The sequence below is a fragment of the Argentina silus genome, assembly GCF_951799395.1.
Source record: "Argentina silus genome assembly, chromosome: 4".
Classification (NCBI taxonomy): Eukaryota; Metazoa; Chordata; class Actinopteri; order Argentiniformes; family Argentinidae; genus Argentina; species Argentina silus.
Genome location: NC_139658.1, coordinates 13572634 through 13586535, shown reverse-complemented (window position 1 = coordinate 13586535; position 13902 = coordinate 13572634). Strand labels below are relative to the sequence as shown.

The window sequence follows — 13902 nt, the reverse complement described above, 5'->3', positions numbered from 1 at the left end:
TGGAGATGAAATGTGCTCATCTCCTGTTGCCCCCTCTCTTTAACACTCTCCATTATTTACCAGGGGCTGTTTGGGCTCTGACTGCAATCTGAATATAATCACCTTCAAGCCTGTCAACCGGCCCCTGACTAATCACCTGGGGCCACATAGGGTGAGGATTGGGGAAGGACCACCGGATTGCAGTCTCCTTGATTTTTGAAACATTTGTTTTTGATTGTCTATTGTTTTTTGTTTAGTATTCACAGTGTGTCCATTGTGAAGGGAAGTCTGACTCACAGAAAGACAACAGAAGTTTCCTTTTGTGTGTCTACTTCATTGTGTTTTTCATTTAGTTGTTGTGTCATTTAGTTGTTGTGGACAGAGCATAATGACACAGCATTTCTGCAGCTTCATCGTTTCTGCCAGTAGGATATGCCAAATTAAAGACCCACTCTGTAATTTCAGCATACTGGGTCTCCAGAAAAGCATAAAGAATGGAGCAAATACGCTCTCACTAATTTTTATTACATATCTTTAGTGCCATTCCATAGCAGCACAACGTTTTTTTTAAACGATTTCTATACATAATTTCTCTTGACAACAAAAACATTAACAACCAAGTCCTTGCTATGGTTAATATGATAAGGTAAGGCAATTGTTCTCTGTGAGGTACTTCATCAAGGGGTATATTTTATTATTTGAAATTTCTGCTGACTATTGAAATGTTGTTGACAGTGGATTGAAGCTATACAACTTCTTTTTTATTCACAGGCTAAAATATATCATGACAGAGAATAGTATTTGATTTAGTCATTTAGTTCACAGAGACAGTACACAAGATGAGTTTACACATCAATGTGAATGCGTCAGAGTTAGATCCGTAGCCCCTTGCCACGTTGAAAACCATCATAGTAGATTAAGACTGAGGCCAGATCGAGACAGAGACTAGCCATGTGAAAGTTTTGGGACTCTGGGGTTGTCTGCGATCCTACAGCAGTTCCCCCACCCCAGCTGCACTACACCAACTTGGTATTCCACTCAGGCTAGCGCAGTTAGCACGCTAGATGTGACCCAACTCCCAACTAAACCTGCATCTGCATCTCAGCCAAACACCTATTTATACAGCGCACTGTAAACAACTTTCACTGCACTTTGGAAGACCATAAATTGGAGCTACATTTATTAACTTCACTGCGTCTTCCTCTTGAGAGTCGCTCATTAGCATCTCAGTGGTAAACGTTGTGCAAAATGGCAGCCATTCTTTCAGGCTGGGCACATAAGAAGTAAAGAGCTGTCAAATAGGGAATTGAATTGGGAATTCTCCTCCAGCTTTTCACCGGTTTTTGAATAGAGAGCCAGGTTCTTTTGAAGTGGAGTGGAGGGAGGGCACGTATCAAGAACGCCCGAGAACTCGGTGACATCAGTGTCACTCTGTTTGTATTCATCTCAACTCCTGCTACAGCGTTCCCCTGGCCAACTAGCTCCCTCTCCAAGGAGGTGGGTTCATAAAAACTTTTATGAGCACTTATCAGCGACACTAAATTAGAGAGGGAATAAAACACAAGCAAGTAGGTGCCAGAATTAATATGGGGTTATATGGAGAGATAACAGTACAAGAGGGAAAAAAAGGTGCATGGCTCACTGTTAAATATTCACTTAGGGGTGAAGTAACTAAGCACCTTTACTGTTGCAGAGGGTGTTTGGCTTCACACAGGCCGACTCCCCTAGATGGTACTTTAGAGTTCGGTCCCCTGGCAAGACCACGAGCCTCTCCATTGAAGTTAGTCCGCCCACCTCACACGCCAGTATTCCCCAATCCCTGTCCTATAGTAGTTCATCTTCTGTACAGTATATCCTGGCACAGTAGTATGGAACAGGAGCTCCATGCTCTTTCAGGGTCATGGTGGTAGAGTTTCCTTTATCAGCCTGAACCCTCTCCCCTCATCGGTCATTATGTAGCCCAACTGTTTGTCCATTTTCTCTATCAGTTCTCAGGCACTGACCCCCCCCCCTCTCTCTCTCCCTTCCCTCCCTCTATCACCCCACCCACCCCTATCTCTGTCCCTCTATGTCTCTCACCTCTCTTTTATAAGCTGGCCTGATGCTGAGGAGTGGTTTCAATTCCACCTCTGTGCCCGCAGGCTCTAGCCCAGCGTGGACACACACACACTCACACACGCGCACACACACATACATACACACACACACACATACACGTGCACACGCACATACGCGCACACACACAAGGTGGCTGATTAAGACCTGTGTGTGTGTGTGTGTGTGTGTGTGTGTGTGTGTGTGTGTGTGTGTGTGTGTGTGTGTGCCTGATGACAGACTGAGGTGGAGGTAGAGAACCTGTGGATGGATGGTCCTGAGGCGAGAGGGGCAGGCGGTGGGTTGTAAAGCCTATCCTGCTGCAGAGTAACCTTCTACCCTCTTCTCTCATCTACTCTGTCCTGAAGCCCTTCCCTCCTCCTCCTCCTCTCTCACACAGGGATGTGTGTTTGTCCAGACAAGCAGCAGGAGGTTATATACCAGAGAGAGAAAGAGAGAGAGGGAAAGGGAAAAGGATAAGCCATTTCGGTTCCATATCTCTTTCTCTCGCTCTCTCTCTCTCTCTCTTCTCCTTACTCTCTCTCTCTCTCTCTCTCTCTCTCTCTCTCTCTCTCTCTCTCTCTCTCTCTCTCTCTCCCTCTCCTCTTCAGCCTGCTGAGTGTGTGCCTCTATGCTGGGTTGTTGTGACTCACTCAGGACAGAAAGGGCATGGGGGTGGAGAGGCCACTGAGGGGGCAGAAGCAATTCCCCCCCAGCCCCCCAAGTTCAGCAGACGTGTCTAGGTTGTCATATCATGCTGGAAGTGTATATTCCAGCTATTGTCTTGTTGACTATATAGAGACTCGTGAAATAACTAAAACCGCTCAACTCCATCACTATGCAATTACAGTGCTATTACTGTGTAACAACAGGTTGATATAATATTGTTATCTGCAGCAATCACAACACAACTACATGGGTATATGCAACTGTAGGGCCAATCAAAACAATACATGTATTTGTATAGCCTTTTTAAAAAATATATATATTTTGTCACAAAGTGCTTAGCACCATATAATATATATGTTATATGTTCTAGAATAATATAAACAATATAAACAATTGCCCGACCATTTTCTTTCATATGCTCCATTGGTATCATATTTGAGTCAAACATGATGTATTAGGCTCAGGGTGTGTTTTTTCGGTAAATCCTCTGGGTTTTGTCCAAGGGATTAGCGACACTGTGAGAGATAGTTGGCACCAAATATTGACCGCTTAATGAGGTTTCATTGAGCTGCCAGTTGGTGTGTATCTGGTTTTAACATCTGTACACTTACCTTTATGTGCTCTGTAAGAAATTATAGTAACAGGATTTAAGACATGGTGACGCTGTATGCCATTGATGGGGAAATCAATTAACCACGGCTGTCCGACATATTCGGGAAAAACAAAGATATGTGATTTTACACGCATCATCTCAAATCTTTACATTCTGTGCACTGAAACGGGAAAAGAAGACATGTTCCCACACCAAACGTCATTTATCACCGTGAGCAGCGAGGAAACTAATTGTCTAAGAAGGCCCTGCCATCTCGTGTTTAATAGTTTGTTATAATCCAGAGGGAGTCCTGCCACTCAAACTCAGTGAATCGGTCACTTATGGTTCGGACTGCCAAGAGTGAGTTATTTTCTCCTCCTTTTCGGGGAGCCATTACTGAATCAGCCTAAAAAGTGCCTGACAGTTTGTCACTGCCTTATTGGACTGGAGGGGCAGGAGCTGTCACATCCTTTAAGTGATGGACTCCCGCTCTGTGTCTCAGTCTACGAAGCCCTACCCGTCCAAGGAGCCCTGCTTTAAGAGGTGCGTAGCCAAGTGTCGGTCACCTCTCCTTTTCTTTCCTATCTTCTCCACTGTCCTGTTCTGTTTAGCTGGGCATAGTAAGGATGTGACGACTTCGACTGTGTGAAATGTGTTGCTTGTGCTCTGTCAACGCCATTCTGATTGCCCCTCGGCATTCACTGAATTGAAAATATTGATTCATAACAGTGGAGATATACATCCCATCATTTGTCATCCTCAAAAAATAACAGTTCTGCCAGGTGTATCATATTACAGTGGTTACTAGGCACATTATGAGGAAAAGTTCTGGTAAAGTATACCAACACATTATGGACAAGCCAAGCCCCCAACCTCCAAATATTCACACAACTACAGAATTGAGCTCTCAAGACTCTGGAATTGTTCTAAAAGTACATTCTATAGAATTCATGAATGGCTTGAACCTGTGCCTGAGTGTTGTTTCGCTCCACCGCTGATTTTATGCCAACCAGGCACATATCTTTCTATATATGTGCCATAGATAACAAATATCAACTACATGGAGGCTTGAGAACAGCAGATGATTTTCAATCTCCCTGGCGAATAGAGAAGTGTGACTGGTGCCTGTAGTCCCATGAGAAGAGACATGCAACATGCTGTATGCCAATCCCCTGTGACAGATGGATCCATGTGTGCATCCATGGTAGATCTCTGCCAGGCTGTCTATTGGTTGTACGAGGCCCTGACAGAGGAAGCAAGGATTGACTGTCACCCAGTTTCCACCATGGTGGCAGTTCATTTGTCAAAGCTGAGAGGATATCAGAGTGAGTCAGGAGGAAAACAATGCACTCTGGCTGTTTGCATGGAGTCCATATGATGGTGACAGAGTTTCAGTGAAGGCGGGGGGGGGGGGGGGGGAGAAGGAGAGTACAGGACAGAAGGAGATAAGAGGAGAGGAGGAAAAGGTGAGTGGGGAGGGGGGGAGAATAATTGAGGGGAAGGGAAGAGAGAAGAGGATAGTCACCTCACATTTTTATCCCTGCACAAACTCGTCCTCTCAGAATCAATTTGGCTTCCTCTTTCTAATCCTCTAATTCATTTCCTTATGCTCTCAAATAAAATTTGTGCGATATTATGAAGTATATCTATCCAGTGGTGTAACACATCCTAAGTGCTTTTAAAAAAGAAATCCCCCGGAGGTGGGTGTGAGGTTGGTCCCTGGATGGTGAAATTTCAACAGTGGCAAGTGGAAAATCGATATCTAGGTTAATTCAAATGAATTATGGAAGCTCCTGCAGCCAGATACAAGGCTCTGCTGGGATGAGAGTAATCGATCCACTCAGCACCGTCCCCAGTCCACAATACCTTACCTTAATGTTTGTGGAACAATGGCCTCACTGGTGGGGTGAGGCCATTGGCCACTGGTGGGGTGTGTTTCGAGTCGGAAAGGGGGTCACACACTACCTTGTTTTCCAGCCATATGAGCTCCCTTTCCTTCTGACATATTAGTAAGACTTTAAAGTGCCATTGCTGCCATCAGTTGAGTTCATCTACTCATTATTCAATTACTGTACGACCTTTCACTGTGCGTTTGTGTGTGTGTGTGTGTGTGTGTGTGTGTGTGTGTGTGTGTGTGTGTGTGTGTGTGTGTGTGTGTGTGTGTGAGTGAGTGAGTGAGTGAGATAGAGAGAGAGACAGAGAGAGAGGGAAAGTAGACAGAAAGGGAGAGGGAGAGAGTGGGCAGAGAGAGAGAGTCATCAGAAAGAGAGAGAGAGAGAGAGACAGAGGAGAGGGAAAGTAGACAGAAAGAGAGAGGGAGAGGAAGAGAGTGGGCAGAAAGAGAGAGAGAGAGAGAGTCGTAAGAAAGGGAGAGAGAGAGGGGGGGGGGGGGTGAGGAACAGAAGGTATACTAGGGCAACAGCATCTGCGTGGCCGTTTGACAGGCCCAAGCTGCCACGTTGGCTCAGCGTGGATCTTTTTTTACGGAGCTGTTCGCTAATTACCGCCTGACAGCCAGGCCATTACCCTGAGAGCAGCACACATATAGGACAGTTCCTTCTCAGAATGGCTCTGGGAGAAGCCATGCCAGTGGTTCCAGCATCTCACTAATGGTGTTCCATCACATGAAGACTGGGACAAGAGCCATCCACTTGTAGATATAGAGCACTCCTTTCAATACAGTCAAGGCTCCCACATTGGCTCCCAAGGATGTAGGCAGAGTTGAATGGATGTATTCAACTGAATGATATTACCTTTCATTTAACTTAATTCACTTCATGTTACTCTACCTTGAAATGTACAAAGGCCACTTCTTGGATGTACGAATAGTTTGTTGCTGATGTTGTAAACATTGGAGTAAAACAGCCTTATATTTTGGGTTATGATGGGGTAAGACAATTGTATTAAGCTTGTGAGACATCTACAGTATAAGTAATATTGTTCAAGAATCAATGGGTATACTGTATATCAAAAATGTATACATCCAAATATGGCTTCCAAAGTTACGGATTGTGGCTTCATTAAAGGGTATATGGTTTGATGTATATTCTGTTCACTGTATTTCACAACCATCTGTACCCAGCCTTTCCTGAACCCAGCTGGAATACCCATTGCAGGGCTTGATTCTTCTTGCTGCACTTGATATAGCTTGCCTGGTATGCAAGGTGGGTGGGTTTTGCACATTTGGGACCATTACATTTGGTTCCATTGTTACTGGGTATGCTAAATCAAGTATGGTGTTTGAGCCAAAGCTATCAAGTATGATTATGTCTAAAGTCTACATCATTGTGCCACCAGTTTACACTGTAAGTCCACTGGAGAGTAACCAATGTGATGTAAATCACTATTTGAGTGGATAATATAACTGAACTTCCTGTTTCTTATGTCTTCTCAGGAAACCAAAATCAACTGTGTGCGACTCGTTACTAAAGGTATGAGAACTCTTCTAATATCCTGCCTGCATAGTAAATCAATTACATGATGGCATATTTACAGAATAAAAAACTGGGTCTCCTTGTCAAATGGCACATTGTAAAGTTCTGTAAAGTTATTTACTGTAGTTGTATATTAAAGGGATATTTTACAAAACAAAAAAATAATAATCTTCATGCATATTTATCATCAGTCCACCATATGTATGGGCCCAAAATATCATTATTTGTGCATACGAGCCTCATAGATTTTGGGACCATACATGTGGACTGATAAGAAATGTACTTGAAAATACATTTTGAGTAAAGTATCCCTTTAAGTTATCTGGTCCCTATTGATGCTACTGGTAGTGAAAGAGTTTCACACACTTGCATAGAAATAGACTGTCAAGGGGGGTTTAAAACCCACAACCTTATTTTAGATGATTACAAGCCCCAACAACCTTTTCAGTGTTGATCCTGCATGGTTTTGGGTCTCCAGTCCAAGATTCTGTGCAGCTTTTTTTCCCTCTCCATTTCATTTTCTGTGAAACATCTTTGTGAAAAGAACACATTAAGGATCAGTAGTATCGAAGGACAACCTCCATTAATCTAATGGATGGTGTAAAAAAAGAAGTAAAAAAAAAAAAGAAGCTGTTAACCAACAAAAGCAAAAAACATTTCATTCTTCTGTTTGCTTTCCTTTCCATCTCCTTATTTGCTACTTATCGTTTTAGACATACATACATTTGTGCACTGGCGATACTCTTGTTCTTTATGTAGTTATTGATTTTTTCCCCCTCTTATTTGTCCGAGTCAAGCATTTCTCATCTCTGAGCTTTTTTTCTTTCTTTTCTTTCTTTCTCTTGCCATTCCCCTGTTTTGAATTGAGTTCTTAGTGTGATTGGAAGATGTCTACACTTGTAGACACACTGATTGCTTGTCTGCTTTTGGAAAAGACATGCTTTAAACTTTGTGGCCATTCTTCTCTTCAAATAGGAATACATATAAATGACTGGGGTCGTTTTGGTTGATTATAAATTTAAATATAAATGCGTTCCAGAGCAACATTTTTATGTGGGAAAAAAATTGGTTGTTGATAGTTGTTCTAACACAAAATTTTAGTTTCCTTTTGGTAAAAACGAAAGCAATGTTTGCAGATCCATCTTTGGATTGTAACTGTTATGCCACAAAGTTCAAACATCTTAGCTCATGTTCTTTTCTTTTTCTCCCATTGCCTTTTCATTTTTTTCCCAGTCAGAATCACAGGTTAATGTCAATGCTTGCATTCCAATATCCCATTCACATGCACTGAGAATCAGACCTATTCGAAAAACATCCCCCCTGAAATATAGACTACCAGATCTAGAGATGTTATTAGGAGCACTTCTACCTTGCTATTTTCAGATAATGGACCTATATCAGACGCTTGTTGAGATTCATATATTCAGCCATCTATATAATCATACTGCCCATAGCTCTTCTCTATGTAAAATGTTTTAGTTATGTCACTTGAATCCTTTTTTTCTCCCTCTGTACCAAATGTGAAATTGAAACGAAGAGCTGAAAAATCTTTGATGAAGGCGTCCTTTTTTAGACTCTTTTTCCTTTGTTTCTTTTTTCTCTCATGCATGCCGACCGGGAACTCTAAACTTTGTTCTTAGTGGTAATAGGTAGGGGACAAATAACCACGCCGTACATACTAGTCATCCCCAGTGAAGGTGATTATTGCTCCATAGCCAAATTTCTTTCTTCTGTTCTTTTATAAAACATCGCTTTGGTTGTTTCCCCCTCCTCCTTCCTTCTGTTCGTCTTTACTTTTTCTCTCTCGTTCCTCATTTTACTGCGTTTGTTTGCATGTCTGGTCCACTAAAGCGTAGCTGGGCTGTCTTTGATATTCCATTTACACTACTGTACCTTGGTGCCCTTAGATATGTATGGTTACAGTCCCCTCTTTGTTATTGTTTGCTTACATTGACCGATCCCTTGACATCTGTTTGCGCTGTAGTCGTCTTGTAGTTTTGCTCATGGATTTATTCAGCTTTCTAGCCATAATGAATTTGATCCCATCATAGATTTGGGATACAAACAAGACACTTAGACATAGCATTAACACTCATCCATTTATGATTGTTTAAGCACAGACGAAAACATGATTTGATACTGTACATTGACATTCGAGTGCCCGACAACAATTGTTCACTCTTAGAGCAAGACTATTATCAAACTAGTCTCAGACTATAAGAATTTGAGCTTCATCTTTAAATTCAGCTGTTGATTCCTTCTTTTGATCTGACTCACTGCAAGGTACTATATTAAATCCTTGCTTCACAATAGGGATGAATAAGGCCAGGCTGTAATATGTCTCTGAGCAAAACGTTCCTAAACTGAGAGACATCCCCCTTCCTTCTCCATGCTGAGTCTGCATCACCTCACCTGAACAACGACCAATCCCTTTACATTGTTTACACCATGCTCCACCCTCAATGTCTGTCATTGGTACAATAAACCCCTGTTTGAAACATCACACCCCATAGAAGGATGCCTATAGCTACTCTCCTTTGGCCAGACAGACACTAACACACTGTTATTGTACTGTTGCTATACTGTATGATGGTTGTACCTCATCTTCTATTCATTGTGTAAAATCATAGTCCGTGGGAAATCAAGTTCATACCTTGTGATCCATTCTGTCCATTTTATCTGTGAATGTCAATTTCCATGTACTTACCAGTTGATGTTGTTAAGTGATATTACTGCTAGTGTCATGCAATGATGATGAAACATGTGTTGCTTGCTGTGTGTGCACTTCAAAGGGATGAGGTATAATACCCCTCCACCTCCCCCCATAATACTAACCCTTATCACGACATTCAGCCTGCTTGCTCTTGAGTCAGAGGATATTCTTTTATCCATTGGAGGTTGTGGCTAGGTTAGGTTGTGTTGCTTGGTGGAATTGTATTTAGTGCATTTTGTTTACTTATTGGTATAGAAGCGTTGGATGGGAATGTGGACTTACATTCTGTATGCAGACAGCCCTACCAGGTGTCTAGTCTGAAGTGTTGTCTTATGCTAAGTTTGCCCTTACTGTACATACACCTCAATGAATTGCCACCTGCTTGGATGTGTAGCAACAAAATGTTAAATTGCCCTGACATAAATCTCAGAGTGGTTGCTACAAAGCCTTTTCTGGAGTCTGAAAGAGAGGACCAGGGCTCAGTGAGCATGTTGAATATTATGGTGAATGAAAAGACCATTTACCAATAAGTAAAGCGGCAGACACTGCACGATTTCACCCTTAGAGCCAAGTTCTCGCAACGAAATGTACATATTAGCTGTAAATGCGGGTCATCTGCAGCGAACTTCAGTTCTTGTCCTCGCACAGTGTAATGGACATGAAGAGAAAACACGATCACGTCCAATTTTTGGGTTCCTTTCTACTCGTGCAGTGTGAGAGGGGAGAGGTGCCATGGGGAGATATAAGAAAGTCAACCAATGGGAATCCAGGATGTTGTAAACAGCGGCAATTTTCAAATGCTACATACAGTAATACATTCTAGTTCTCAGTTTGGAACCATGAAATTAAATAAAAACTTGTGAAACTCTGGCAGAACCAAAGCTGCCTTAGCGAAAATGCGAATGCTTTTTAAAGGAGCAGGGTGTACGTTTGTTGGAAATCTGCCACCTCTGGCCACCACCACGAAATTCAGTTAGAACTTCCAAACAACAACATCCTCCCTCATAATAATATAATCCCCCTGAAATGGACACTTGCAGTTGCACAATCAACACTTGCAGTGGATAATAAAACAAGATTTATCGACCAGAAGCACACGAGAGAAGCCTGTCATGTCTGCAGCAATCATAATGTCAGCCTAAATGTGTAATGATTAGCTCTTGTGTTTCTGTAAGCACGCACAATTCAAAGAGGCAGCCACTAGACAGGAAGGCAACAATTGGTGAGTCCACTACAACAGAACACCCCTTGCAGTAACAACATGTGTATATGCAAAACGCTTTTCACGGACCCAAACCAGAGTTCGTAAATGAAATATTTATTTCAAGGGATTTCATTCCTTGATCTCTACCGATTAAAGCTTTTAGAAAGCTTGAATGTTACATACTGGACCTTTAAAAATCCCAATTATTTCTTTAGAAAAATAATTTCTTTAGAAAAAAAAAAAGCCCCTCCATGCCTGGATACCGTGTCCAAATTCTCTCAAAGTTTTTAAGGGTTTTTCTCTGTGCATAAGAAGAGAATGGCTGTAGCTGAAATGTTTTACTATTTCATGGCCAACATCATTTCTGCCCTTGTCCTTGCAATGAACAAACATCTAAGGGGAGGGTGAGAGGGGGCTCAGTAGAGAGCTACCATCGGGTCTGCTCGTGCAGTGTACATTGCATCAAGACAGCGTGACGTGGAGAATTTATCTTGCAGTATGAGACCCTTTCATCAGTTGGAATCGTCTGCGCTTGTGAAAATCACATAGTGTCTGCCTGGCTTAATGCATTAGTGCAATAGGCCTATCAGTTGTATTCACAGCTGACAACATGCTATTACGATTTTTTGTTACAGTAAAATGATCTTGTAGACAATAAGAAAATGAGAAGAATTTGGTTTCTCCTCATATTTGATTAGACTTAGACACCAGCATATGTACTGTATTACGCAGGAAAACGTATGTTTCTGTCAACAGATGTGCATCACGACAACACAAACTATGATGTTCTATTATTTTCAAAAACTGCTAGTTTTATGACAGCTCACACTAATCTGTTGATAACAAGCAGTCGATTCACTGTAAAACGTGGACCTTCAATTGTACAGTATATTGTAAACAAAGCATTCATGAAGGACATTTCCTTTCTATCCAAACCAAAAAGAAGCCAGATGATGGCTTTTAAAGCCTTTAAAGTACGAAGTGTCCCACTGATATTAGTGTTGACATTGTAGGGGGAATCTGGGAGGCCTAAATCTCGGGTGCCATTAGCATTGTGCATTGTTTACACTGCAGATAAGTAACATTAATCTGAATCCATCTGACCCAGTGCTGCAATGCTCAGATTTGGTAATCCTGTTAAAGATACTCAGCAATGCTGCACTAATCCCACAGGGCTGCCCCGTCTGCTGGCAAACAATAGCCCCCCCCCCCCCCCCCCCCCGCCACTGCAATCCCCCACCTCTCGCCGGATCCCACTCCTGACACCACTGTCACTCAGCCCCTGACACCCTTATGTAATCTATCTACCCGCAGATGTACCATTTATAAAGTTTTGACGTTCACTTTCCATTTAGATGCATTACTGGGGGATCTTTGCAGAAAATGCCAGCAATTAATGTGGCAGGCTGTTGAATCAATCCACCGCTATATGGATGAGATTATGTTTTAATATTGTGGGCTTTAGTCATAATTCCTTTTTGATACTTAATTTTACCCCCGGCCCCAAAGTAAAAGGCTTTACATATTCTTTTTAGGCAAACAACCAGGTTATGTGGGTGTGCAGGGGGATGCAAAGTGAACATTTAATCAGAGGAAGATTATGATTTTTATGACGGATCAAGGCTTCTGAATTAGGTACCAAAATGATTCTTATGGAACCCAGCACCTGAATCTTTGATCTTCGAAGTTAAATTGGGAATTACAGAGACCATTCTCAGAGGCAACATGGATAGAGAACCACGATAACTCAAGACGGGGTGTCAAAACGGCTTGTGTATAGATGGTTATCATTCATATTGGATCCTCAGTTTTTTCTGGGGAAACTTCTGGGAGAGGGCTTTTTTGGTTCATAAGATAAGGTTTTGTGAAAACTATATCTATAGCATGTCATGACACTACAAACTAAAGTACTACTGTAGTAGTAATTGTAGCATGCTGTAGATATAGTTACCACATGACCTCTATTGTACCCTCTACAATCTTTTACATTTGCAGAATAACATGTCCTCCCTTCTGTCATTAGTAGACTCATGGTCAAATTTCCCATGAATCCTATTTCCTGGCCCTCCTGCCCCAAACAACCATGTATAAATAGGGGAGATAAGGAAGCAGTCAGCTTGGTCAGGGCCTTGTTAAGTCGGTCTGATTGTGGGGCAGCTCTGGTGGTATCATACTGTATCAGAAAATGGGCTATAACCAGCCAGATGGGCCCTCTATTGTGCCATGATGAACTGTTGAACCCAATCAGCTCTCGGCTATAGCAAAGGACAGCCAATCAGCTTCCAATGTAATGTTGCAGCAAAGACATATGGGGCCATTCTGACTGAATCAACAAAGGAAGGACACACACAGCCATGTTTAGCCTATGACCAGGTTAAACATGAATCATCTCTGCACTGTAGTCAACTGAATGGTTTAATACATTGTACAAGTCTATTTATTTCACATTCAAAAGGACATATAATATATTTTACCATGAGGATTCATATATAGTATCAGTAACACTTAAAATGAGGTTGCGCATATACTGTGCTTTCATAGTAACACTTCAATCGAATAAACAGCCTCTAAGGCTTTATGAAGCATTCATATCCTAATGTGGCCTAATCCTAACCCTAACCTCAATGAAAGGTGGTAAATAAATCACATACAGTAGGCGTACTCTATGTCTGAAAAGAAAAGGATGAAGAGATGGCCTTAACATTGTGTAATCAAAATTCTAGGTATGCCAAGGTTGTATTCTTTAATCTGTTCATTCAAAGGATCTTTCTTCTGAACTTTGTACCAAAGGATATCCAAGAGGGAGGTGTACTGTATAAAGACACCCACATACCAGAATTAGTCCATTAATCGGCTTCAAATGTCTACTAAGGTTGCACAACCATTTTGGCACAGGTCTATAGCAGCATTGTGTTATAACTCAAATGTCCCAGAGTTCATTCAGTGGATTTGAAATGTTCTCTTTTGGGTATGTGACATTGAAAGATTGCATTCTTTTTTTTGGAAGCGACGTTGTCACTACTCCTTTGATGTGTTTAATGGGCTTGCTTCAGCAAGTCCAACTGTTGATATTCCAATTACCTATTTCACTTTCACTTATAAGTGGGCTTGCTTCAGCAAACCCACTCCACTGAACTATCCATGGCTCATCCATCCATCTATCTATCTATCTGTCTATCTATCTATCTATCTATCTATCTATCTATCTGTGTGGACT

At 41.8% G+C, this 13902-nt stretch overlaps 1 protein-coding gene across 1 annotated transcript in view; it reads left to right on the top strand.

Annotated features, from left to right (window-relative positions):
• The window catches only part of ptprt (protein tyrosine phosphatase receptor type T), a gene marked incomplete at its 5' end in the record, with an annotated part of 206912 nt that overhangs the window by 133997 nt on the left and 59013 nt on the right, over nt 1-13902 (top strand). Inside the window, 2 exons of the mRNA XM_083668164.1 lie at nt 6729-6765; nt 8409-8465. Coding sequence (XP_083524290.1) covers nt 6729-6765; nt 8409-8465 — 94 coding nt within the window. The remainder of the gene's footprint in view (nt 1-6728; nt 6766-8408; nt 8466-13902) is intronic.